The following is a 26,455-nucleotide window of genomic DNA, read 5'->3' as shown; positions in this document are numbered from 1 at the left end:
AGTGCAAAGGCAATCACCATATGTGAAGGGTCAACCTTGACTTGGGCCTTCATGACCTTCATGCAACCCATCCTACTACTAAGATAAGTGCCACTTAAGAGTTGCTGATAGCACACTAGGGTTATGGAGGAGTGGCTTTTCAACATTATAATAAGTTTTTTTCACATAATAGAGACAACCCTAGCACTTGTTTACCAAATGCAAACATTTTCTTTGAAAGTTTTATATTAGCATTTTCTTTGTTAGTTCCATATTGCCTTAAGACACCAAACAAAGTGATTTTTCATTTATGTACAAAACCATAGACAGAAATGTTATGAATGCAACTTTTCGATTACGAAATTGGCAAGATGAATGCTCTCAATCCAAACATTTCATAAAGATATACAAGCAATACTCTAGTAAGAAAAGTCACACAGATGACCGAGACAAATACCCCAACCTTCCCAGTGCATTGACAGGTGACCTTAAGGTGGTGCACACAATGATGAGGTGCTAGAAAGGGGCTTTTGTTGCACAAAAGGGGTACATCACTCATTTAAATATGGATATCAAGCAATCACTGACCATCTGCAAAGGAACCATCTTTAATTCATAAAGCCAACATTAAACTAACAAAGGAGGTTTCTTGGAACTCTTTAACAATGCTTAACACTAACTTACATTGGACAGCAATCAGCGCCCAATAAGTCACTGTGTTTTACCTGCAGGCATTATTTATCAAATTTGGTTTGCACCAATGTTGGAAGGTGTTTGTATCGTAAAAGTTTTATTTATTAATAATTATAAATCAATAAATAAATATTGACATCGAGAACAAGATTGTCTCTGTGAATATGATGGCAATGATATTACAACAATGATCAAGCACCCTATGGTTAGATTGCCTTTTGTGGCTTGAACTCCATTTGATGGTTTGGAGAGCAATGGCCCATATTCACGTAAGTCTTGTTGGATGCTCATCTACTAGTTATGAGCATTGACTCACTATCATTTGTAATTCCCAGATCATCATTTGAGGGAATCTCAATACAAAGGTGACATCAAACTTGGAAACATGATGGACCATATATGAGGAATATTACAGGTCAAGGAATATATACAAAAGAAAACTTGGACTGTCTATTTAAGAAGAGGAAGGCACAATGCATAGAAGAGAAACAATATGCTGTCGGTCACCAGCAAGCCAGCAGCATCAAAAACAAATTTTGGAGCAAATAATCCCCATACCTAAATATCAACAATCAAGTAAGAGAGTAAACACATTAGAAACGACAAAAAAAGAACAAAAGAACAAAAGATACGAATGAAGGCAGTATACCATTAAATGACGTCTCTGAATTGTTACGCACACAGTAGTGAAAAAGGTTGTCACCGTCCGAACCAGCCCATACATTAATAATGCCTACATTCAAATGGAACACGTCAAATTTAGGATTTAATGGCATTATACAAGATGAGTTATACATTTTAAATTTTTGTGTTCTTATAAACAAAATAGAATGTCATTGTCTAGGGTATGGCAGTAAAAATTGAGTGCTGTCTGGAAATTCTTGAAAACTGAGGGGCATATTAGTAAATATGCAAAAAGTTGTAAATTGGTGGTTTAGCCCTATACTTGAATGTCAAGCAGTAAAAGCTAAATGGTATTCTGGTAAGTCTTGAAAACTAATGGATATCCTAGTAAATATGCAAAAGGTCAGGCATACATTGATTGTTTTGCCTATACTTAAAATTTAGTTTCTATGGCCAAAATGTTCTGCCAATTTGCTATAAGGTCATGTTTTTCTTTCCAAAAGAAAAATCTGTATCGCTAAAAGGAGCATACAAAATCCCTTACTGTTGGGCACCTTGTGCCTGATTCTTGGTACGTACAAAGCTGTATTTGAATCTAGAGGATCATCTTATATCTGGAACATCCCAATTAGTTGCCAGAAATTTGGGACAAAGATGGATTGAAAACTAAGACCTGATTGTTTAAAAACTTTCAATCATGCACTTTGTAAACATTCATATGGCTAGAAGTTGGAACAGAAACTATTGATTTCTAGTTTATTTCTGGTCAAGATTTACCTCTTTCACTAATAATGTATCTACCTTCGTGTACAAAGTGTTAATTTGACCTCGTATAACTGGCTTGACTAAGAGTACAATAATGACAGCTTACAGCATACTATAATACAAAAAATGCCACCTTGTATAACTAGCATGAGCAAGAGTAAATAATCATGGATTATAGCTTACTATAATACAAAAAATGGCAGTGTAAGAACCTGAAAAAACTGTGACCTATAAAATGCATTGGAGGAAAACATTCCAGTCCCTGAATTTCTCTTTGCAACCAGCACTGCTAGTCCAACCACGGGGAGTATATGAGAAGCTCCAAATGTATCAATCCCAAGAAGAATTCCCTGACGATATACGTTGAATTGATCAAATCTGTAGCATGAAGATAAATTAATCAGTGAAAATACATGGTTCTATACATGCACCCAAAAAATAACATCCTTACCCTACAAAGGCAGCAGCATATCGTAGTCCATCAAAAGCACATCTATGGAACGAGCAGTAATCATAGAACAATTGAATTCATGGGGAATTTTCAAATTGCATCCTAAAATATGAAGTGTATTGATGCACAGTTACCTATGACCCGTTGAAAAGAATATCTGTACTGCAAAAAGACTCCACTGAAAATTTGCAAAAGAGTAATCTGGGACACTGTATACTCCATCCACAGCAGGTACTTTCAATGGAGATGAACATGGAAATTGCATGTTCATAAGAGACCAACCTAGAAAAGAGACATAAGATTCTGGTATATGAAGCTTCAACCAACACCTTGTATAACTGTGAAATTCACATTAAGAATGTGTATAATATTTATAAAAAAAATTCAATGAAGTTTGGAACGCTGACATTTGCAGTGATGAAAACAGAATATTCCACCATCATTCCTAAAGCTTTTATATGCACATGAGAATAGAAGATCCCATCATATGTATTCAAAAAAAATCCTAGACTTCGTTCAGCATGGCTGACCATTTTATACATATCCTCTACTGACGCATAAATACCCACTGACCCAAGTTAAGATGGGAAAATAATGAAATCTTGAGGCCTGGTTCAACTTAAATGGAACAATCATGAATATATTAAGAGTCAAAACTGTAGAAACCGATTTGTCTACCTTCTATAGCAGCAATCAAAGTGATAAGGGGTCCCTGCCTCCCAAGCAGCAGTAATATCAGACTGCCCCATATAGCAATACACAACATGGCAGCATCTTCAAGAAGATTTTTCAGCCGAACTTTCGTATTCTTGTGCTCAATGTCTTTGATCTCATAAACCAACAACAAAGTCTGAAGAGCTACAATGTAATAAACTATTTGAGGTAGCCGCAACCTCACAAGTTCTTTGGCAGTTTCAGGAATGAAAAGCAAATGCAGCTTGACAAGGTCACCAACTAACCAATGAAGCATTAAGGCTATATATGATAGGGGTACACCAAAGAACACGACCCAAGAAGAACTACTTTGCAGAAAACAAGAGCTCCACAGCTTTTTAACAGTGTAAAAGCCCAAGACAAGCAATGGCAAGTACAGAGTGAAGCAGATGACAACAGATTGCTCAATAACAGCTGACATGGTCAAGTATGATACTGTTTCATTTGTTTGAAATTCCACATCCTTGAAAACAGTGTTAGAACCAAAGCGCCCCATAAGAAAATTCATTGCGAGAAAGCACATGACCTGCACTTACAAAAATAATCAGATATCATGCCAAAGAAATATCTTACTAAAAACAACCAATGCATAAAGCGAATCACTTGTATCAGCAGTAGATGAAAAAAAGAAAGAAAAGAAATAAAGCTATATTAACATCCTTCAAGAGGCCAAAATGGCCTATAGATTCTGAACTTAGATGACCAAACTTCTGCCTTTAAAAAATGTTTGACATGGAACGCTCCAAAACAGAGAGATCTCCGAAGCGAAAGAAGTACTTTCAGTACTGGGTGATAATGGCCTTTATTTTTCGATCATATGGAAATAAGGACTGTGGCACAGATGGTTGTGGCCAACGGGCATGACACATTACTATTCCTGATCTATTGTGACCCATTTCAAGTGTTGTGATAGAGACCCCACTTTAACAACTCATGTTAGCCACGGCCTCTAATGACCCAATAGGAGAGCAGACTTTTTGTTGACACTGATTCATATAGTACTTATTGCATATCTATAGGGACTCCATGGGCTTCTAGTCCTTACATGAACTAATTGCACAGTCCAATGTCGAAAGCTTTCCAGAATCCCACAAAGCAACAGCAGATTCTCCTTTTATGCGCTCTTCCCTCCTGAATAAGGACTCAAAGGGTCAATTTGTTATCTGACATTGAGAGCCCCTTTCAGAAAACTGTCTGTCCAGCTGCGCAAGAGTCATTTCTCTCTGCCCATACATTCAATTCTGACTTTGGGATTGAACTATATAGTTTAGCCAAGTATTGCTAAACTATAATTGCTAGGTATCATGGGATCTCCGCACTTGAAGATCAGTACAATACTATTTTCTGTCCATCTACTGGGGAAACCTTCACACATAGCTCTATGAAAGAAGAGGGGGCAACGTGTCACAGACAAATAAAAGTTCAGCAAACAAGCCATCATGACCTTGGGTCTTTCCAAATTGTAACCTATCAATGGCATTTCTCATCTTTTGTGGAGTAAAAAAGGTGAAATATTGAAATGTACACCATGTAGACCTCAAGATCTCCTCCAAGGTACCTCTTCCTAGGAAATCTGTCTAGTATACAGGTTTACAACCTATAGCCACAATGCTTGATACAAAGATCAATGTGTGCCTAATAAAGGAGAGGTATAGATAGTATCCATCATATATCAACAGCATCAATGGGTTAGTCAATCGGGACGTGTCAATTTTACCTGTGGAGCTTTCGACTTTTTCTGTATCGCATGTCTTAAACTGTGAAATCCAGAAGAGACTAAGAAAAATGTAACTACCTGCTGCTCTTTCACTACAAAAAAATGCTCATTATCAGAATAAGGAAAATAAACGCACATTATCAGAATATTTGCTCATTACTCTTGATATAGCAAAGAAAATAACGCTTAAGACCGTGCAGATTCAAGCTTACATATATAACTGTTTGAAAGCAAGCTGCAGGCATACATCACACAAAAGAGAATTACTACAGCTCCTTGGGGATCTGATATAGCCAGGTTAATGAAAGTCTGCATTCCTGTTATCTTCTTACAATCATTCTCCTGTGCAATTATCTTTCCAGGAAATACTAATGATTTTGCCGAGCCAAAGATTGCTCCTCCAATGATGGTCATTATTGTTTGATTCCATGATAGGGATGTAGATGCTTGGGATAGAGATGATATCATTATTGAGGATAAAACTGCAAAGATGCCAAAGGATATGCCAAACACAATGCTTCCTTTGAGCATCTCATGAAGAGGAAATATTTTATTGCAATCTTCAAAATTTATATTAGAGTCGACTCCCCCAGTTTTATACACTGCATTAATTTGGATAATCACAGCAATGAAAAGTATCACTAGGCCTAATCCCATCATGTCATCTGAGAATTGGGTCCACTTGGATCGTGCAAGTGATGCACTAGCATCTAGGTACTTAGTGTACTTCCCAACTGCATCAGAGAGCATAACCATAGCTTCATTCAAATCTTTACCAGGCTCCTGGACATTCGAAAACTGTGGTAGAGCTGACTGAGCTTGGGAATACAACATCTGTAGCTTGCGGAGATCACTTGTTGAGAACCCATTCATAACTGATTCTGCATATTGCTCAAAGTAACGATTCACCTAAGAAACAAACCAACAACTGAATTTTCTGAATTTTCTGAATTTCTTTAAATGTCTTGTCTAGAAAAAAAATTAATGTACGTTAAATCATCAGGAGACAAGGAAACCTTAGGAGAGTTCGTGTTAATAAAGTACATATCAATCACAGAAACATATGCAAATGGTAGAGGAAACAGATCTGGAGACTCTACAGGATCAGATGTGGTCAAATGGCACCTGCCTGATTCCGAGGTTTCTTTCCATATAAACATATCAAATTTACCATCGTGTCCTGATGATAACTCTCAGTTTTATGCATTATATAGTTACATCACAAGTTATACTATGATGACAGCATGTTTCTGAGAGTTAAGAATCATAGCATGTGCCTAGGGTTAACTGTAGACCGGTTCATTTACAGAATTATGAGGGCTCAAGGATGGGAATTGTTGAAAGCAGACTTGGGCTTAAAAGACTGCATATAAACCCTGAATGATAGATGAAGCTAGCAATATGGTTTCATAAACAAGGGAATGAAAATCTATGGTACTAGGGCACTATTATAGGACATAAACTTTATTTGAACCTTATACACAACTTTAAGGCCCAAAAGCATTGCCAACTCTTGTACATAAATGGGCTCCTTCTGCTATCTCAACTTGTTTGGTGTCACCACTGATTTATGATCACTACAGGATTCTCAATCTATTCATCCCAAGGAGGAAATGCCAAGCAACGCTGTCTGCAGTTATCTCCACTAATGCCAGATATTCTGTCCCCTAATGCCAGTCCATAATCAGGTTTCCTCATCTGTCAACTTACAATATGATACTATGGCATAGCTCAAAACTTTTCTGATGTAATTCCAAATGAAAATGATTTGATGAATCTGTGAAGGGTACATGCCCATATCCATAACTGGGTTTCCTCATCTGTCATCTTAGCATATGGTGCTATGAAAACTTTCTTTCAAAGCTCATCTCAAATAATTCCAAATGAAAATAATTCAATTCCAACCGCAAACGTGTACACATAACTCACAGTAAAGAAAACGTGATAGTAAGAGAGCACAAAAATTTTGAGTGAAGGTTTTTGCCTTACTAATGAGATATATACAGCACTAAATTTGGATGGCTAGGTGACGAACTCTACCTTTAGATTAAAATTGGAATATCAATTGCTTCTTTATATTTATACATTTTATATTATTGTAAAACGGACCTCAGAATGTTTTTTTGGTTGGGTAAAATATCCAATTTTCCAAATTGGGGTCTCAATGTTCCATCAACTTAGTTGCACTTCCCAACAGAAATCCTCAACTCACATAGATCATCTTTCAACCATCAAGTATCACAAATTAGACCTTACATGACGTCCAACTCCAGATCTAACAGATTTCTAGGTCTCAAATGTCTTCTCCTAATGGAAGCTTTCAACTTTGACATCATGGAGCATTGGTGGTACCTAAAGAGGCTGGAGTCTTAACAAAACATAGCACCCCTTCTCAAGACACACCCAAAGACAAGACTCCCTTCTAGGCCCAATTTAAGTCTTTGGAAGTTGTCTGAAGCAGATCTTTCCAATATTCACATTAAAAATGAATGTTGGACTATCAGACAACCATTAAACTGTGCGGTCCTTAATCAAAATTGCACACATAGTGATATTGGATGTCTATGCTTGGCGCACGCATGAAACAGTGGATTTTTACAATCACAAAGATTCACAATGCAACAGTGCATTCTATTTTTTACATCTCCAGGAGTTTCCCAACCATCTATGGTTCAAACCTATACTTGAGACATGCTCACATATACTATTTCAACATCAATTCAGATGGGGCCTTTGAGATGATGGAAGGAATCTTATGCTTAATATGTTAAAGCTTTTTGCAGCTCATAGACATGAGATACAGAAATATTTGAGCTTTCCATTTTATCATCCCCTAACTTGTTTCCTTGCCTGAGCCTCCTCTCATCATTTCAGGGATGGTTATTGTGCACCCATTCTAGTCATTCAAATGCATTTCTGACACGTTTTTGGACCATGTTGAAGAACTTGAATGGATCTGCTTAGAATAACAAAAATACCTTTGTTTCCTTTTGTACCCAGAAGACTAATTTTCTAGGTCATATAGATTTATTATTTTTGTCCTTCAATTATTGAAGGCTGTAACGAAATGTTAGACGCGCCTCTGAGCTTTTTTTTTGTGCAAGCAGTTTGAATATTTTAGCATTTCAATATTTACAAATGTCTAAAAATTAAATAGACACAATAAAAAAACTTCAATCATCTGTTAAATGAACATTGTGAATGTCTCAAAAAGAACGAAACCTGCCAGCCGTTAAGACGTAGTAGCTGATGGTAACCCTCCAACCACTTTAACTTAAGCCATCCATCTTCCTCTTTCATAGAAGATTGAACAGTACGAGTTGGCCATGATCCACCTAGCAAACTCAATAACTGTGGATTGATGCGTCCGATGCTACATTTTTGAAGTAAATAACTCAGTCAGCCATGCAGTTAACATTTTACTTTTAACCAAACAAACAACAGAGAATAAGAGTTGTTGATAATTGAAAGCTTGTTGATGCATTCCAGATGAAAGCGTATTTAAGAAAATGGGAAAGTAGGATCTCAATGCTTAATCTTTAAGCCAATGTATCTAGACTGATTATTAGCAGTCGGCATCTTTATAAGCTAGCAACAACATTTTAATCAAAAACATGGTATTATATAATTGAACTACATTTTTATAATACATGAATATGAATTAATGCAGGTTTTAGAATTACAGGTCATCAAGTTAATCAGGCATAGAAAAATAACTACCTCCCGAAGGGAAGTGGTACTCCCACAATAGCAGCTAATGTTGCAGCAAAATCAAGCTACAAAAATATGTAATTTGTCACAACATCTTCATTCCACAGTAAATACATATACCCACAAATAAATAAAAACTTACCAACCTGTTGAAAGTCACATATGCATGAATTGTTCTCCTTTCCCTGCAAAGTAATGAAATCCATCAAAAACAGCAAAGAGCTAGAACATTAAATTGAGAGCAATTATAATGTGTGTGTAAGAGAGAGAGAGATGCCACTGTACACAAAAACATGTACCACAACTAGAAAATCAAACAAAGAAATATGAATGTGAAGGGAAATGAACAATGTCGTAATTCTGTAATGAAGAAATGGCAGATTCAAAAGGTCAACTGAAACGAAGTAAATGTAGAGAGCGTGGAAGATAGAAGTTTGTTCTGGGAATGTCACCACCAACATGAAGTAGATCACACCTGTATGAAGACTCATGTCCCTGTAAGTTTAGGGCGCCCAAACTGGAGGGCCTTATCAAGAGGAAAATGGTATCCTGTCACTAGGATCTTTGACGAAGAGCCTAAGTAGTAACATGTATGTTATCTCTGTAAAAGACCATTGCACCCCCCACACTCTGCCCCTCCTGAGGGTCTCTCATGGTGATCAATGATGTCACATACTCTCTGTACCACACCTCCTGTGAGAAAATTCTTATGTCAGTGGACGTGTAGAGCATCTAAACTGGATGGCTCTATCAGCAGAGAAATATTTGAACTATCATTGGGATGTCTGAAGAGGTTCCTAAGTAGAAAGATGTATTTTGTCTCTGTAAAGAACCATTGTACCTTTACACTCTGTCCGTGATGAAGATTTCTCTATATGCATATATGTTCAGTAGAGGGAGATTTAAGCACCCCTGTTTATAGAGGTGGAAATTGGTAACTAAAATTCTCTAAAGACTCAATGAGTGTCCACGTAACACTTCTTTGTCTCCAGCTTCTTTTGGCTTTAATCATGTCTTGATCTCCTGAATGCCATTGTGAAATAGAAAGTATACCTCATATGGATGAACTTTGACAGTTTGGTTAGTGCCTCAAGAAATATTGCTCTCTTATGTATATTGTACATTCTGATAGAAATTACTTAATGATGGGTTTTGCTACATTACAAAACATTTTACAAGTTTCATTAAAACGTGGGTCTTAAGGCATATACTCATTTTGTAAATGCCTTTGTTTATTTTTATTAGTTCTGACCTCAAAACAAAAAGAAAAAATTCAACGCAAGAAATAGATCTACAAGTTATGATGAATTTAAATGTGTGATTCAACTATAAACTACTCCACAATACCTTACTTACCAAATCTACAGTGCATGGACAAATTTGTAGAGAAGAATGAACTGGAAATCTTGTACTCCATGCAAACAATGCTGTCTCCACCTAATAAAATTCATATCGAACAAAAATCAGCGAATTGGAAAACTTCAACCAGAAGTAACTCTTGTTTGAATGATTCTGAAAAGTAGAGGAATAAATTAAATTGCAAAGAGTACAAAATGAAACATACAGGCATGTTTCGTATATAATAGTTTGACATTTACATGAATAAATAAATATTAAAATATGATCTACCTCTTCTGCTGTTCCACCACCATGATCTCCATTCAATGTCTGGCCATGATCACCCATTACCAGAAGCAATGTGTCTTCATGGAGCCCACCTGGAAACGAATGATTCTGAAGTACAGATATAACATCCTGCAAGAAATATGGAGCAATTATAAAGGTCAAAACCATTTGCGAACAATTACATCCAGAACTCAAGTTGACATATAGCAGCAATAAAACCTCCAGAACTTTGTTGTACTGCTCCAACTTATCAACCATGTGTGATGATTCCACTCCAAAAATGTGGCCCGCATGATCCTGAATATCACTCTGTTCAGTATGCATACATTCTTTTGCCTTACACAAAAACAATATATGTGAATGGATTTAGAGAAAAAATACACCACTCCTAGGAAGTGTCCTATGAGCACATCCCAGCTGTCTTCATATAATGCAGGAAACAAATGCTCTACCACACCATCGTCCACCTGTTTTCACATCAAGCATTGATATGAGTTGTGTCTTTTTAAGAGAAACTCAAAACCAGAGCAGCTACTTCAGGTTTTTAAGAATTTTATAGTTTTGAAATTTTCTAGTTCAGTTGACTTTTAAACCCTACAAACACAAGAAATTTGGCTGTGTTCATAAGCTATTTGTCCTGGATTTTAATATGTTGTAATGCCATGTTGCTGTTTACACTTCACATATTGCAAGCAATCATTTCAATACATCACCAACATATTTGGGCAACTTTTACTTTCACATAAATATAGCAATAGAGATAAAAAGCATCCTGTAGAGGTTGAGAATGTCATTACAGTGTCTAAATCTTTGACATTGAATGAGGGAAAGGGATATGTTTTTGTAAATTCTGTTGGAAACAACTGCAGCCATGTATCATCCCCCATCATGATGATTCTTTTTCCATTGCTAGAAAGCTGAAAAAATACAAATTAACATCACAAAACCTGGTGAATAATGCTGTTCTCCACAATAGCAGCCACCCTAAAGCTGTTCAAGTAAAATAAAGACTAAATAAAATAATATCAAGAAACCTGGTTAATGATGTTGTCCTCCACAATAGCTGCCGCCCCAAAGCTGTTCCCAACATCAATGAAGGTAGGAAGACTACCAGTTGTTAGCCCCTAAAAGACAGCCCAATTCAAAATAATTGTGAGAAAAGCTGTTAATAGCAGCAGCAGAACAGTTGTTAGAACAAAATAGACACAGCCAAGCTGTGAGAAGGCTGTTAGACAGCAGTAGAAAAAATGGTTGCAAAGAGTAGACACAGCCAAACAGTAGAGCTTGTTTGTAAGTAGCAGCAAAATAAAAGTCTTTACAAAAGAGGCTGGTATAGCCTATTTATATAAAACTGGGGAAAGCGGGTGAAATGGTTGTTTGGTAGTTACATGACTCTTGTACTACCAAACAGGTACAATAAACTAGGAATAAGAGGGAATATCTTGGAAAAAGTGGAAGAGAGTGAAGGCATTTAAAGCGTTGCAAATTTTAGAGAGAGAAGGCATTTAAAGACTTGCAAATTCTAGAGAGAGAAGAATCTAGGAAGAGAGAGAATGTAAAAAAGAGATAATAAAGATGAAAGAGAGTGTAGATCTGGATCTGCCACCCTTCAACACCTCCTCTCAGCTCTAGAACGGCAGTCCAACATTGAGTCGACCAAAGAGCTGATCAATGGCTTGCCTTGGAAGGGGCTTAGTAAATAAATCAGTCACATTTTCTTGAGTAGGACGATATGCTAAGTTGATGACTAGTGATTTCACTAATTCACGAACTAAATGGTAGTGCACTTCAATATGTTCTGTTCTACCATGAAATGTCGAGCTATGTGCCAAGGCACAAGCACTTTGGTTATCAATGAAAACTGTTATAGGAGAGTCTTGCAAAACACCAATGTGATAAAATAATTGCATTAACCATAGCAATTCACAAAAAGTATCCAAGTAGGCTCAATATTCAGCTTTTGTTGATGAAGTAGAAACTGAAATTTGCTTCTTTGATTTCCAAGAAATCAAGCATGAACCTAACATAAAACAATAGCCAAATGTGGACCTTCTAGAATCAATATCACCTGCCCAATTAGCATCCGAGTAGCCAACAAACTCAATGCCACTTCTAAAAGACAGACCATAGTCGAGTGTGTTGGCCAAGTACCTAAGAACTCGTATTGCTGCTTGCCAATGACTTTGTTTCGGAGCACTTGAGAATTGGTTGAGAATACTCACATTATAGGACAAATCAGGCCTGGTGTAAGTGAAGAAGAGACCCAATTAACTTTCTATATTTGGTGATATCTTCAAATATGGGAGAATCATCTTCACGAGATAGCTTTGAGTTAGGATCCATCGAACAAGAGAGTGGCCTGCAATTTGACATGCCATAGGTCTGAAGGAGCTGGCTGAGATACCTATGTTGGCTGAGGAAGATACCACCATTTGATTGATAGACCTCCATACCTATGAAGCAATGGAGAAGTCCTAGATCAGTCATTTCGAATGTGGTTTTGAGGTCAGCACGAATCTCCTCGATTTTAGAAACAAGGGACCCTGTAATTAGAAGGTCATCAACATATAATATGATCAAGCATAGCAGATTTTCTTGGGAAAAGACATAGAGATTGTTGTCAGCATAACAATGCGTAAACCCAAGTGAGAGAAAGAAGGTATCAATTTTGTCATGCCAAGCTTTCGGAGCTTGCTTTAATCCATACAAGGCTTTGTGTAACCTGTAGACCATGTTTTCCCGATTTGAAATCTCAAAACCTGGAGGTTGTTCAACATAAACTTCCTCTTTCAAGTCACCATTAAGGAAGGCTGACTTGACATCCATTTGAAAGATGGGCCATTTGTGGTGAGCAGCAAGCGCAAGCACACATCGAATAGAGGTGTACCTTGTTGTTGGAGCAAATGTTTCCTCGTAATCCACTCCTTCCACTTGTGAGCAACCTTTTGCAACTAAACGTGCCTTGTGCTTATCCAAAGTACCATCAACATGGTACTTGGTCTTGAAAATCCATTTCAGTCCAATGAATTGTCGATGTTGAGGCCATGGGACCAACTCCCATGTATGATTCTGCTCAATGGAATCAAGTTCAACTTCCATTGCTGCTTTCCACTTTGGAAGAACAAGGGTCTCTTTTGCTGTTGTGGATTCTTGTGATTGCACAACAGTGCACAGTAAGGCAAAGTTGCATGAGTGAAGAGGCCGTTGTGACCTACGTGTTCTTTTCATGTTGGTTGGAGAACCAGATGTATACTCATGATGTTCAGCATCGGAGAGATGAGAATCACGAAATGTGGCTTGAAGCCACTTGGGGGAAGTGGTGGAAACTGGTGTGTAGAGGGAGGGGAAACGAGTGGAGTTGAGGGAGAGGTTTGAATTGTTGGTGAAGTTAGGGGTTGAGTAGGAGGAGATGGGGGCCTTGAAGGTGAGACATCTTGTAAAATAGGAGATTCCGGAGGAGCTAGAATTTCAACCGTGAACTCATGTGAAATCCTACTGTCATCCGGTTTAGACTCCACAAAATGAACATCCCTAGAGATGACTAGGGACTTTGATTCTAAATCCCATAACCTGTAGGCTTTAGATTGTGTGTTGTAACTAAGAAATTTGCATTTCTTGGTTTTGGACTCAAATTTAGTCCTTTTATGATCTGAAATGTGAACATAAGCATCACAACCAAAGACTTTAAAATGAGATACTAAGGGCTTTACACCTATAAATGCTTCCGCAGGGGTCATTGCAGGAACTGCTTTTGTTGGGCAGCAGTTGATGATGTAGACTGCTGTGTTGACAACTTCACCCCAAAACAAGAGAGGAAGATCATATTGAGATAGCATTGTATGAGACATCTCTTGAACTATCCGGTTCTTCCTTTCCACAACTCCATTTTGTTGAGGAGTATTGGGTGTAGAAATTGGCGAGCAATGCCTCGTTGAGAGAAAAAATGGTGGAAAGCTTGGGAGATAAACTCTCCACCATTGTCGGACTTGATCTTTCGAACTTTCTTTGTTGTCGTGTTCTCCACAAGAGCTACCCATTCTTGAAATTTGGTGAAGGCTTGAGATTTTTCTACAAGAAAATAAACCCAAACCTTACGAAAAAGAAGAAAGAAAGAAAGATATATTAACGTCTTTTAAGAGGCCAAAATGGCCTATAAGACCAAATGAGAGAGATTACATCTTGAGTGTTGTCTCGTCTTTGAGAACAAATAAAAATAAAATAAATGTTACACAGTAAATATAAAAGTAAATAAGATGAAAAGAGAAGAAACGAGGGAATCTGGTTTTTGGCACATGTGAGATTCTCAAGTTAGGTATATTGTAGCTTTTGTCTTTGAGAAAGAAAGAAAGAAAGATATATTAACGTCTTTTAAGAGGCCAAAATGGCCTATAAGACCAAATAAGATATTACATCAATGATAAGCATGAAGTAGCATGCACCACCAAGAGTAGTGGTTTTCATGGAACCACAAAGATCCATGTGCACTGACTCCAAGGTAGATGTTGCATAGTGAGTGGCTTCATGAGGGAAAGGCTCTCGATGTTGCTTTCCGTGAAGACAAGCAACACATGGGGTATTGGGAGTTTTGAAAATAGGCAAACCCTCAACTAGCTATGAAGAGGAGAGCTTTTGTAGAGAATCGTAGTTGAGGTGACCAAACCTAGCATGCCACAACGTGGGATATTCTTGTGCCACCAATGCATGAGAGCCTTGAAGAAGATGAAGAAGATGAGATTTGGATTTTTCCAAGGGGCTACGAGAACCTTTCAGGCGATATAAACCCCCTTCGTGTGTGCCACTAGCTACAATTTGTAGGTTGTTGGTGTCAATGACTTCCAGAACTGAGCTATCAAAGTAGACTCCATAACCTTGCTTAGTGATTCAGTAGACCAAAAGTAGGTTGGCAGAGATGTGAGGCACATGTAGCACATCTTGAAGAACGACGGCTTCATCATTTGAAGAAGTGTTCAGAAACACATTACCAACAAACGAAGCCTCAATGCTTGAGGCATCTCCGATGGAGATTTGGTAGGAGCTAGGCTTCACATCATGCAAAATGGATTTGTCATAAGTCATGTGTGCAGTGGCACCACTGTCTACTAACCACAGTCGGGCTGAATGTGACCTTTGTAACCACAATAATGTCAGGTGACCTCCTTGAAGGCCGGGTTGTTTGGTGGTCTCGGATTGGGTTTGTTGTAGGAGTTGCCATTTTGCTTCCACTTGCCTTTACTTTTCGCATGTAGAAGCGTCTCATTGGAAGTTTGAGCACTTTTCTTCCTTGTTGCCCTGCCTTGTAGCATGCCAAGAAATGTATTCATATTTAGTGTGTTGGGAAGAAGAAAAATTGTGTCGCAAAAGGCTGAGAATGACTCTGGCAACTTTAACATTAGACAATGCACAAACTCAACTTAGTTGACTTGCTTCCCAAAGAAACTAGTTCCTTTTAGAGAGTAACAAATTGCATTATTTGATCCATGATGTTGGGAGTGTCATGAATCTTGAGATTTGCTAGTTGGCTCTGAATAGCTATCATTTGGGCATGATTAGCTCGATGATACCTCTTTTTGATGGCTGCCCATAGTTCATTGGCTGTCTCTTCATCTGTATCTTGAAATTGACAAGCCATGCTCGGTTTAATATTAAACATGAGGAAAGCATGAGCATGAGAATCCTTATCTAGCCAAGCATCAATCTCAGCGTTAGATGAGCCAGCAACTGATTTGGTTGAAGAGGATAAAGTTACCGGTGGTTTCTTGTCACTACCATTGACTACATTCCATAGACAATGGTACTGTAGCAAGGTCTTTATTTGTAATTCCCAATCCAAGTAATTGTTCCCATCCAAGATGGACTCTTTCGGGAGTTGGGGAATGGTGGATGAAACAATGGTGGCATGTGAGGCCATGGATATCCTCCACTTGAGCTACAACTAGACAATTTGCAGCAGCTGTAGGTAGATGCTCAGGGCTTTCTACTCCTCCCTAGATGCTAGGCGAGGCTCAGATGAGGGGAAAAGAAAAACGAAGAACCTCCTCTATAGGTTGGGAGGGTGGCTGCTAAGAGAACCTCCTCTATAGGGTTGGGAGGGAGGGATAAAAGAAAATAGGTATGTGTGCTCTTTGGCAAAAAAAACAGGCTGAGGATATGGAGACCTCACTGCTCTGATACCATGTGAGAAAAGCTGTTAATAGCAGCAGTGGAAGAGTTGTTAGAACAAAACAGTAGAAAAAATGGTTGCAAAGAGTAGAGACACAGCCAAACAGTAGAGCTTGTTTGTAAGTAGTAGCAAAAATAAAAGTCTTTACAAAAGAGGCTGGTATAGCCTATTTATACAAAACTGGGGAAAGTGGGTGAAATGGTTGTTTGGTAGTTAAGTGACTCTTGTACTACCAAACATGTACAATAAACTAGGAATAAGAGGGAATATCTTGGAAAAAGTGGAAGAGAGAGAAGGCATTTAAAGAGTTGCAAATTCTAGAGAGAGAAGAATCTAGGAAGAGAGAGAATGTAAAAGAGAGATAATAAAGATGAAAGAGAGTGCAGGTCTGGAGTTGCCACCCTCCAACTATAATTAGTTACAAATGTGGTGAATTTGGCCTCCCTTACCAATACTTTATACTTATTACTCATCAGTCCATTGTTAATTTCATACACCAAATTTGATCATTTTATATCCCTTTCCCAAGTTCTTATCCTTTCATTTTTCTCTGATGTATAAGAATATTATACAACCCACCTCATTCTCCCCATTCCTCATTATACCTTTACTTCCATTGTAAGGCATAGATGCTTGGGATATGAATCAAACAATTATTCTGCCAAAGACCCCTGAGTAAATATGACAGTGAATCCCAACTGTACAAGCAAGGCCACAACACCTAAGGGTTGAGCATCTTGGAGTCCTCTATCGAGACTTAAAATAAAATACGATTGATAAGCCATCAATGAGATAAGATTGTGTGAGGCCCTACTACAATATATGTAACTCCAAAATATGAATGTGCCAAAGCTTGTGACATCAATGTCTTGTCCTGACTCATGCCAGAGATTATTGGTACCAATGCCACTTCCGCAGTTTCCATCCATCATATACTCCTCTTACAAAGATTCTCGTGAGTGTGAGACTGTATTTTTATATACACTATGATAGATATATCTTTCTTAAAATTAAAATGTTTTCCAGGGAAAGGAAAACATAGAAACCATTCTGTATGGCTCCATTTATGCATGTGTGGGATGCATTCTAATCTATGTTTCTATTAACTTGCTGATCTACTTTATTCACTTCATTATCTAATTATTATGAAATAGAACTCAACAATCTAACCTTCAAACGTTGTAAGCTTGTTGTTGGGGGATCAGCAATAAATTTGAACAATACAGCTGACCTCTCTTCGAACGCAAGTCGTTGGAGTACTTGCAGCTTATCCATCCATGGTTGGGGCTCTAGAAAACGAGCTAAATGAATTTCGTCCCAAGCATATTTTCCCTGAATGGAGATAGGGCACTAGAATTATACTTACTATAAGTAAATAATTTGCTGGGAGCAGCAAAATCAAACCTGAAAGGTGAACCGAAAAGGTCAAAAAGGGAAAATTGTTATTATTATGCTACAATAGCAAAATAATAACAATCAGCACATTAAAAAGTTACGATAGACAAAACAGGTAATATATCTCACAGATCTTTTGATTATGTGAAAATTTCCAACAGAAGAAAGAACGGAAAAAGAACAGATATATTAACATGACCTAGATTACATCTTAAAATGTTGTCTTGTCTTTGAGAACAACAAACCAAAATAAATGAATATAACTAGACGTAAGGTACCAAAGAGTCATGTTATCTAAGCATTTAAAATTACGAAGTTAGATAGGCTGAAACTTCTACCATGGGCCGAACCAAGATAGAGAGGTATCCAAGGTGAGGGAAGCACCTTCATTGCCGAGTGAATGGCTGGGGCATAGGTTGTGCTTTAAATGGTTGGGTCCTATTGGTGACAAGCTTTTATTGCCCGATCCACTGTAGTCCCTTGCGAGTGTCTTAGTCAAGACCATACTTGTATAACCTTTGATTGACTTGTGGCATGAGTGGTGGAGCTAAAGAAAGTTGTGTCGATTCTTTTTATCTAGCTATAGTGTTTATATTGTTGTCCTTCAACAAGTTCTCTCAATGTCTCTTGGATTATTTGCAAGAATAGTTCTAATCACCATTGCTCTTGATGTTATATTAGCCTATGCAATGGGTCAAAGCCTTGTTTGAACAAACCATGATATCACCCTTTTATTTCATAAAAATTGGCATAATGGGAAATATAGTGTTCTTCTCATTTCACCCCTGATGACACACGTGCATATTAGTTCTTCCATAGATTTGTGAATATATCTACCTATCTTAATCTCTGACTGATGTGAAGAGGACTTGAGTTACACTATCAGACTAAGGAGTGCATGAGCTAGATGTATCCATATAAGGTGGCCAGATGATAAATCCATCATGTGACAGGTGTAGAATTAGTACCTTATAATAGGCCATCTTGATACCAAAAGACATTATGGGGTTGACCCATCTTCTTCATTATCCAATTTAATGATATCAATTCAGATCACTCTATTATTTTCCTCTCTGATCTTGATACCAAAAGACATTATGGGGTTGACCCATCTTCTTCATTATCCAATTTAATGATATCAATTCAGATCACTCTATTATTTTCCACTCTGATCATGTTTAAGTGTGGACAGTCCAAGTATATTGGAATGGGGATAGTGCATTCATATTTATGCCATGTGGTTGGAACCATTTTCAGCATTATTTCCATTTTCTGCCAGTTGTTTTGATGAGATAAATTCCAGTCTTGAAACCTTTTCTTTGGAATATATATGCACGTGTATACATACACACCTACTTACATACATGTATGCATATGTATATACAAACCTGAATAATTGTGGCTATGTAAGTAGTCTCATTTTCTTGAACTTGATCGGAGGGAGATTCCCCGTTTCGTGTATAAGACTCCTTGTATAGTCTCTTTGTAATAATCCTTCCTAACTAATGGGAATGTAGCTTCATTTTGGAAAAAAAAAAAAAAAAAAAAACTGAATGATTGTGTTCTTCACAAGCTCACATCTGCAATTCGTCGAACTGCACAATAGTGTGCTAAAGTGTGTGCGGGGTAAGCATACCTGAGGGCATCAAGCACTAAGATTACAACTTTGTTCACTAACGGGCGTGTCCAGCAATTCCCTGTTTCTAAATCTGACAAAACACTGGAGCAATTACAAGAACTTTCTTCAACGGCAACTCTATCGCATTGATCCGAACTACGGTCCACGGTGGCTTGGGTCGCGTAGATGTCGCCACACCGGCTGTAGAGGGGGAGCTCATTGCGGGTGAGCAGGAAACCTCTGGTGAAGAAGAAGATGGAGATGGCGTGCAAGCTGAGAATGTAGAGCAGGAGGAGCAGGAAACGGCGAGGAGAGTGAGGAGTCTTGGCCATGCGTGCAGGACACTTCAAAACGCTCCGTGCATCGATGGATCGATTTGGACACACTACACTGTCTGTGCGGAAGATCTTCCTTCATACTACATATATACATATGTATGTATACATATATATACTCAGAAGAAATACAAACAAATGACGCCTACAAGAAAAAACACACTCTCAATTGTCAATCCCATCGCCATGTAAATGTGAGAGAATCCCACCCATTCATTCATTCATTCACCCCACCCGAAAGGAACAATCTCCATTGGTCAACTTCCTGGTAACTCGACAAAGACACAAGACCCCGCCCATATCGCGTTGTCCCATCCCTCGAGGTTTTACCATGTGTATGCTTTTGGCTCCATACAAGGATTGTCTCTAAAAGGGGAAAGCTAGGGTGAACAGTTAAAACCCACAAGGACATGGATTTATAGTGCAGGGTGGTAGCGTGTTCCAATGTGATGGGGTGAGACCAAGCACAAATTCTAAATCTTTTGAGGAGATTTGGCTTATGGTTGTGTGGTTAATGATCTAGCACATCTGGATCATGCACTGTAAGTTTGTTTTTCAACAACGAAAGCTCTCATGCAGGGAGGTGATGTTAAATATCTTGTTTGAGCTTGTGGCTTGGTTGCGCAGACGGTATGATTTGATTCAAGTGGAATCGGAAGAAGCAGAAAGGGCAAGGTCAAAGTTCTTGCTGAAATGGAGTGGTTCTCCCATGATGGTCAAATCTTCGTCGAGGCCTAAGTGGAATTACCGTGCGCCTAGGTGGTTGTTTCCACCGATGGCTCCCAATATTGTACATGGGTTGTAATTATGTATGTATAGTTGAAGCAAAAGGGGGTTAGTATAGTCATGTTACCCAGATAATGTTGCAAGAAAAAGAAAAGAGTTAATTGGAAGATTTACAATCGGGGTAAAATGGGGTTTATTTAAGTTTTGTTGGAATTAAGGGTCAAGTGAGTTTTTGTTGTTTTTGTTTGATAGTTTTGGAGTTGTTCCTCCACATTGTATATGTTGATCCCATTGTGGATTCGGGTAAACTCTGTTGTATTCTAGTTGCTAACAAATGTGAAGTAATGTTTTTTTGGGAAAAAAAAAACTTATGTCATCGCCTTCCTCAATTTGTATGGGGAAGCGATTGGAAATGACTCAACATGACATATAAATAAATAAATAAAGCAATATATTTGGGTCCTTATATAGATGGTAGGTAGCATATGAATAAATGGTTTGGGAAGACGGGTGGCATGTGTGTTTGCTTCTAGTGCATTAATACATTCCTCGAGGAGGGAGTTTTTGTAGTTTTTTAGCAATGCCAATGTATCACATATTCACACACTCTATTGCAGATGTTGCACCAAACTACAAAAGTCGTCATCTTCTTTGAACAGAGATAGGTTCCATGCAAGTTAGTTGATATTCTCTTTTATCTGAGATGGGGTGTTTGGGGCACGAATAAGGAGAATATTCAACAATGCATATGTTAAGTATGTGTCATATGTAGCAAAACCATGAAGACGTCAACATTGGTGCGAGCACTTAACTAAGTGCAAGGATAAGTAAAAGGGGGGATAAAACAAAGTTTGGTTTGGATCTTTACACCGAATGGTCACCTCTATCCATGCAACATAAGGGGACAATCTCTTTGTAAAACAACTATAAAAGTCACTTTTGAGACTTTTAGCCATTCTTCTTGAACTTCTACTCTAAGCCCCCCTTTTTTAATCCAAACTCTACTCTATGTGTGTGTGAAAGCAAACATTTATATCAATAAGTGTGATAAAAAAACTACATCACTTCAGCAATTGCCACCATGAAGCCTTAAACATTGTCCTCCCATGTGTTACATTCTCATTCCAAACGAAACATTGAACAACATATATACGTGGTTGTGAGTTTGAAAACACAAACACACACACACACATTTGTTGTAAGTTGAATTATTAGAGTTAAGTGCTGCTTTGAGAAACCTTAATCATTCCTCCAAATTATTTGTATGGTGCATCATTTTACTCTTTGAAGTGTGGTTATTAATTACATGATCTAAGTGTTCATTATCATCCGTTTCTAATTCTAAAGCCAATTAGGGTAATAATGAGCTTCTTAGCGAGGTTAGCATTGCAAAGAGAGGTAAGTGAGAGTTCATGTGATTCGGATTAATGAAGCTAGAGGTTCAAGAATACTTGACAACCACTCTTGCTTGATTCACCATGAATTGGGTATATGGTAATCAACCAACAATATCAACATGAAGATACAACTCCCCTTACATGAAGTCATGTGCTCAAAGTGAATGCCTTGAGTCACCACAACATATTTTCCCTTCAACAAGTTTGAGTGTTATACTTTCATACATTTCTTTACTTTGGAGTTTGCTCTCCACAATATGGGCCAATATATACACATTTCTCTTTCAATCACAATGTGCACTCTCAATTACAATGTTCATTTCTATAACTCGTGAATGTAAAGAGATTTACTACTAACTTCCACATAATATAAATCTCATAGTTCATATTTGGCCTCCTAGGGCACCAATAAAAATCTACCTCTACTACCTCTCTACATGCATTCAACCTTTTAAGGGATCTTTGAGCTTCCCATGATGTTGATCATATGAAGTGGATATCATTTCCTTCTCCTAATGGAAGGTTCTCTCTAATGGATATGTTTCCAAAGTATTTTTGGTCTGGAAGATGTTTAACCTATTGTATGTTAATGTTGCAAGAACAAGTCTCCTACTTCTAACAAGGTCTTGGTGGCAAAGCCTAGGTAGTTCAAAGGTTGCACACTCTTGATGAATTAGATCGTTATTGTAGCATACCAAGGCAAGGTCATACATATATTAGGGGCACTGGACAGTAAAAACAAGTCACACACATAAATAATCTCACACTCGGATGGTTCGGAATCCAGCATTGCCTAGAGCAAACAGTTTTAAGACATGACTACTGTTGGAATGGCCACTTAAAATTTTCCATCACATGCATCAAAATCCTTACCAATTGCTTGACATTCTTTTTCCTTAGGATTTTACATTTGATTCGTGTAATAGAGAAAGCTTCCAATCTTATAAACACCATACTCAACAATTCCATTTCAATGGAAAATATTTTCTTTATAATGCAAAACCCTAAGTTCAGACATACCCCATCATAGCCACATGCAATCAATCATATTTTGATCATTAGGCCTCGTTACCAATTCCCATTTGACATTTTTGGCCGGTGTAATTAAACAACATGCCCATTTCCTTGTTCTGATATGTGCATCTCATTATTCTGATCTTTTCAGGTACATAAATCGATGCTATATGCAGACACAAGAGTTCATCATCACGATTCACCATTGGAGTCTTTAATACCTTCCATTACCATGAATTGATTTTTGAAAGAACAAAACCAAAAAACTGAAGGTCTCCATTGCCAAAAAAACTAAGAAAAACATGTTTATCCTCTGCATTTCCATGGTGGAATGAATGCCCATGGGGACAATACAATTGCAACCCAACATATGAAGTTGCAAAGTAGGTCCAAAATGGAGAACTAAAATCTATGCAGGATTGAAAGATGAAGAATAGAAAATCAAAGACCTATAACAGAAGACTCTCAGTGGAGAAGAAGCTTTCTTGTGGCAGAACTTCAATGGGGAACACAGACGACAGGAAGATAGGACTCCTAAAAGACACCCCCAGGCTGAAGAAAAAGACCAATAATGGTGACGAAGCTCAATAGGAACAAAAAAGAGACTGAGACATAATGTTCCATGAAGGTGGCAATCAATGACAATGGCGATGGCGATGGCGATGGCGACAACAGAGATAACAGTGAGAGGGACACCAAAGACTGGAACAGAAAGCGGAGCTTAAATAGAGCAAAAGCGAGCAAGAAAAATGGCACAGAGGGAGGAAACGAGAATCTGGAGAAAGGGAGATGGAGCAGAAGATGAACATGATGAAGACGAAGACATGGTAGGTCCACCTGCAGAGATGGGAGGTGGAGATAACGAAGAGAGGGAAGGAGATGGCGATGGCGAGGGAGGAGGTAGAGATGCGAGGGACTGAGCTTGATGATGTCGCTGAACTGCGTTGAGCTGAAGCTTCTGGCCTGCATCGCAGTGCCCCGGGACACCGCAGATGAAGTAGTAAGAGCCTCTGGTGGAGAGGGTGATCCTAGACATCCCATCTGCAAAGGTCGCCATTGGAGCTGTGATATTGCAGTTACTGTAGCTCGATCTCGTCACCTTTAGCACTGTGTGCTCCGCACTATCATACCTGAACTCTGCCAAAAGATCAAGCACGAAGATAAGTCGCATAAAAGAGAGCTTCTAAAATTTAAAAGACATATATATGCGCAATGGAATATGTAAGTTGAGCTTGAAAAGAAAGAAAAATACGTGTTTTAGGGTTTCTGTTGAAGCATATGTCATGGTTCGCTTCACGTTTCTATTACAGGCAATGATTCTGGTAATGCATTTATCTCCATAGCCTATATCTGTTTTTCCGATCAGTTAAGATCGATAACAGAAAGAATAGGGGGGGGGGCGGAAATTGTATAACTTAAAAATGTGAGTTTCGATTGATTCTGCTAGTTAGCTAGCAATGATTTGCTTGAGATTTATCTCCATAGCCCAGAACCACTACGATTTGAGGAGGGGGAGTGGGCTGAGATATGGAGAGAACCGCATTCAGTTCGTCGGTATGCAAGGCAATAATGGCGCAACCAGAAATCAGAAACCAGAATCTCTAAAACCCTATACAAAAACCGAATCTGTTCATAGTATGCGTAACGGATTTAGAAGAAGAAGAGAAAAGACACTACGCAGAAGTAACGTGTACCATAGAGGCGTACATTTGTAACGGAATCAGAGATACGAAAGGAGCAGTTTAAAAAACAACAACAATGTGAAGTGACAAGAGGATTTGTTTGGTTTTCTAGTTCTTTTCTGTTCTCACCGAGGACGTCGCCAACGTAGAAGGTTCGAGAAGAGGCCCATCGAGAGTAATCAGAGGTGCGGTCGGGTACGGTCCAGCCAGAGGACTCGCCCACGACGTGAGTAGTGGAGGCAGCACAGAGCAATGAAGAAGAGGAGGAGATGAAGAGGAAAGCCAGCAGAGCAAGAGCAAGAGCAAGAGCAAGAGCAGAGGAGGAGGAGGAGGAGGAGGAGGCCGCCATAGCCGGAGAGCTCAGTCACTGTTCTCTGTTTTCTGTTTTCAAACTGCGAGCGGGCGCGTGTGCAGAGTATTATGGTGAGGGTGACAGAGACAAGAAACAAGAGACAGAGACTCTGTGTGGGTGGCTGTTTTTATATATATATATATAGTTAGATAGTTAGATAGATAGATATGGTGAGGTTTACTTTTTTCGGTGGCCAAAACGTAAGAAGAAGAAGAAGAAGAAGAGTTTTTTTTTTTAAAGGTAATGTAACGGCGAGAGTTCGAATCTTGCTTGGGACCAAAAAAAGGCGATGTAAATCTTTTTTTAAGAGACTCATTCTGGACAACCAACCAACATGGACATGGAGAACGTACTACATACTCAACTCTCTCCATTCCTTATATCCTCACCTCATCTTCTGTGTATGTACATACATACATACATACATACATACATACATACGTACATACGTATTAGGGTTACACCCCTAAACCCTATTACTTACTTACACATGCGCGCTTCGTGCTGCCATTGTTACCCACCGCCAGAACCTTCATTCATGCCTTTTCTCTTCCTCTCTTTTCGTGAGGTTTATCTTTCTGGGTCAAGTCTCATCATGATGTGACGACTTGGGCGACCTCGACCCACTTTCCTGTTTGCATACTCCTCTCGATACAAGAACCGTCTAATCGCGTGCAATCGATCCACTTTTCATTGTTTCTTCCCATCTAAAATGCATGCACATGCTTTCCTATGTGCTTCTTCTTTTTTACTCTTCCCTTTTCAAATTCATATGAACCAATTGCTCCTTCTATAAGGAAACTCCATATAAATCGTGAAGCAAAACAAAACGAGCTTTGTGTCACCCACAAAGTTTCTACAACATCTCAAGATGACATAATGAAGGGGTTTAGCTAGTCCCCTTTATATAGCCTAACATCGTAGGCTTCGAAATCAACGTGCATTCTCATGTGTCATAGGTCATTATAGGTTTGTTCCAAATCCTAGTGCGACTACTTCCGAACTATCCTCCCCCTAAATCGTTCAAATTAGTTTTAGAATGGGTCCTTAAGGTTACACTTATAACAATATATGCATAACCCTATTACCAAAACTAATGTCATCTTTTTTGTTTTAATAACCTTACAACGCTCAATATCTCCAATCTATAATGCATGGGCCAAATGTATATTGTCATAATCATATACTTTCTTCTTTTATTCAATATTGTTCTCATCTACAATCTTGACATACACAATAAACATGATCCTATTGTAATTTATGGGAACTACTTTTATTGATGGGCAATGTCAAAAGCCAAAAAATGACCCTATAGGATTTCTGTAAAGAATTGATGGTGATTCTTGTGCAGCGGAATAGACTAGAGATATGTGTTGTGAGTGTGTGTGTGTGTGTATGAGAGAGAGTGCGTGTGTGAGTGAGTGAGAGAGAAACACAAGATAGATTAGAGAGACAATAGAATACTCAAGAAGATGTATATTACAAAGGAGATTAAT

At 38.3% G+C, this 26,455-nt stretch overlaps 2 protein-coding genes across 3 annotated transcripts; both read right to left on the bottom strand.

Annotated features, from left to right (window-relative positions):
• Positions 1–810: 810 nt before the first annotated feature.
• Positions 811–19,846, bottom strand: LOC147869280 (uncharacterized). 2 transcript variants are annotated; one of them, XM_087328009.1, is made up of 20 exons: positions 19,472–19,846; positions 17,807–17,844; positions 17,611–17,729; positions 11,315–11,404; positions 11,078–11,197; positions 10,664–10,747; positions 10,500–10,577; positions 10,284–10,409; positions 10,002–10,091; positions 8,801–8,839; positions 8,664–8,719; positions 8,166–8,316; positions 5,156–5,852; positions 4,944–5,035; positions 3,191–3,752; positions 2,647–2,794; positions 2,513–2,554; positions 2,274–2,439; positions 1,322–1,405; positions 811–1,230 (listed from the first exon to the last, which is right to left on the bottom strand). In XM_087328009.1, the coding sequence occupies exons 1-20, from the start codon at positions 19,783–19,785 to the stop codon at positions 1,123–1,125; spliced, it is 3,204 nt and encodes a 1,067-aa protein (XP_087184135.1). In that variant the 5' UTR covers positions 19,786–19,846; the 3' UTR covers positions 811–1,122. The 2 variants fall into 2 exon arrangements, with proteins under 2 accessions (XP_087184135.1, XP_087184144.1); XM_087328018.1 differs by having other exon boundaries at positions 10,011–10,091.
• A 3,533-nt stretch (positions 19,847–23,379) lies between these two features.
• LOC147869279 (early nodulin-like protein 14) lies at positions 23,380–24,956 on the bottom strand. The gene is made up of 2 exons (XM_087323959.1): positions 24,737–24,956; positions 23,380–24,062 (listed from the first exon to the last, which is right to left on the bottom strand). The coding sequence occupies exons 1-2, from the start codon at positions 24,954–24,956 to the stop codon at positions 23,647–23,649; spliced, it is 636 nt and encodes a 211-aa protein (XP_087180085.1). The 3' UTR covers positions 23,380–23,646.
• Positions 24,957–26,455: the final 1,499 nt, after the last annotated feature.

The sequence above is a fragment of the Azolla caroliniana genome, unplaced genomic scaffold (genome assembly GCF_043228905.1).
Source record: "Azolla caroliniana isolate FFs.n. ecotype wild unplaced genomic scaffold, voAzoCaro1.0.p SCAF_1, whole genome shotgun sequence".
In the NCBI taxonomy this organism is placed as follows: Eukaryota; Viridiplantae; Streptophyta; class Polypodiopsida; order Salviniales; family Salviniaceae; genus Azolla; species Azolla caroliniana.
The sequence above is the reverse complement of the archived record's forward strand: the minus strand, read 5'-3'. Positions and strand labels throughout refer to the sequence as shown.

Bases quoted from the DNA above. Each gene is read 5' to 3' on its own strand.
- LOC147869280 (XM_087328009.1), bottom strand. From the start codon at position 19,785: ATGGCCAAGACTCCTCACTCTCCTCGCCGTTTCCTGCTCCTCCTGCTC. The intron at 11,198-11,314 runs GTTTCTTGATAT...GTATTTTTTCAG, and splicing joins AGGACAACATCATTAACCAG to CTTTCTAGCAATGGAAAAAG. The intron at 3,753-4,943 runs GTAAAATTGACA...TTGTAAGTGCAG, and splicing joins AAAAGTCGAAAGCTCCACAG to GTCATGTGCTTTCTCGCAAT.
- LOC147869279 (XM_087323959.1), bottom strand. From the start codon at position 24,956: ATGGCGGCCTCCTCCTCCTCCTCCTCCTCCTCTGCTCTTGCTCTTGCT. The intron at 24,063-24,736 runs GTGAGAACAGAA...ATCTTTTGGCAG, and splicing joins CTACGTTGGCGACGTCCTCG to AGTTCAGGTATGATAGTGCG.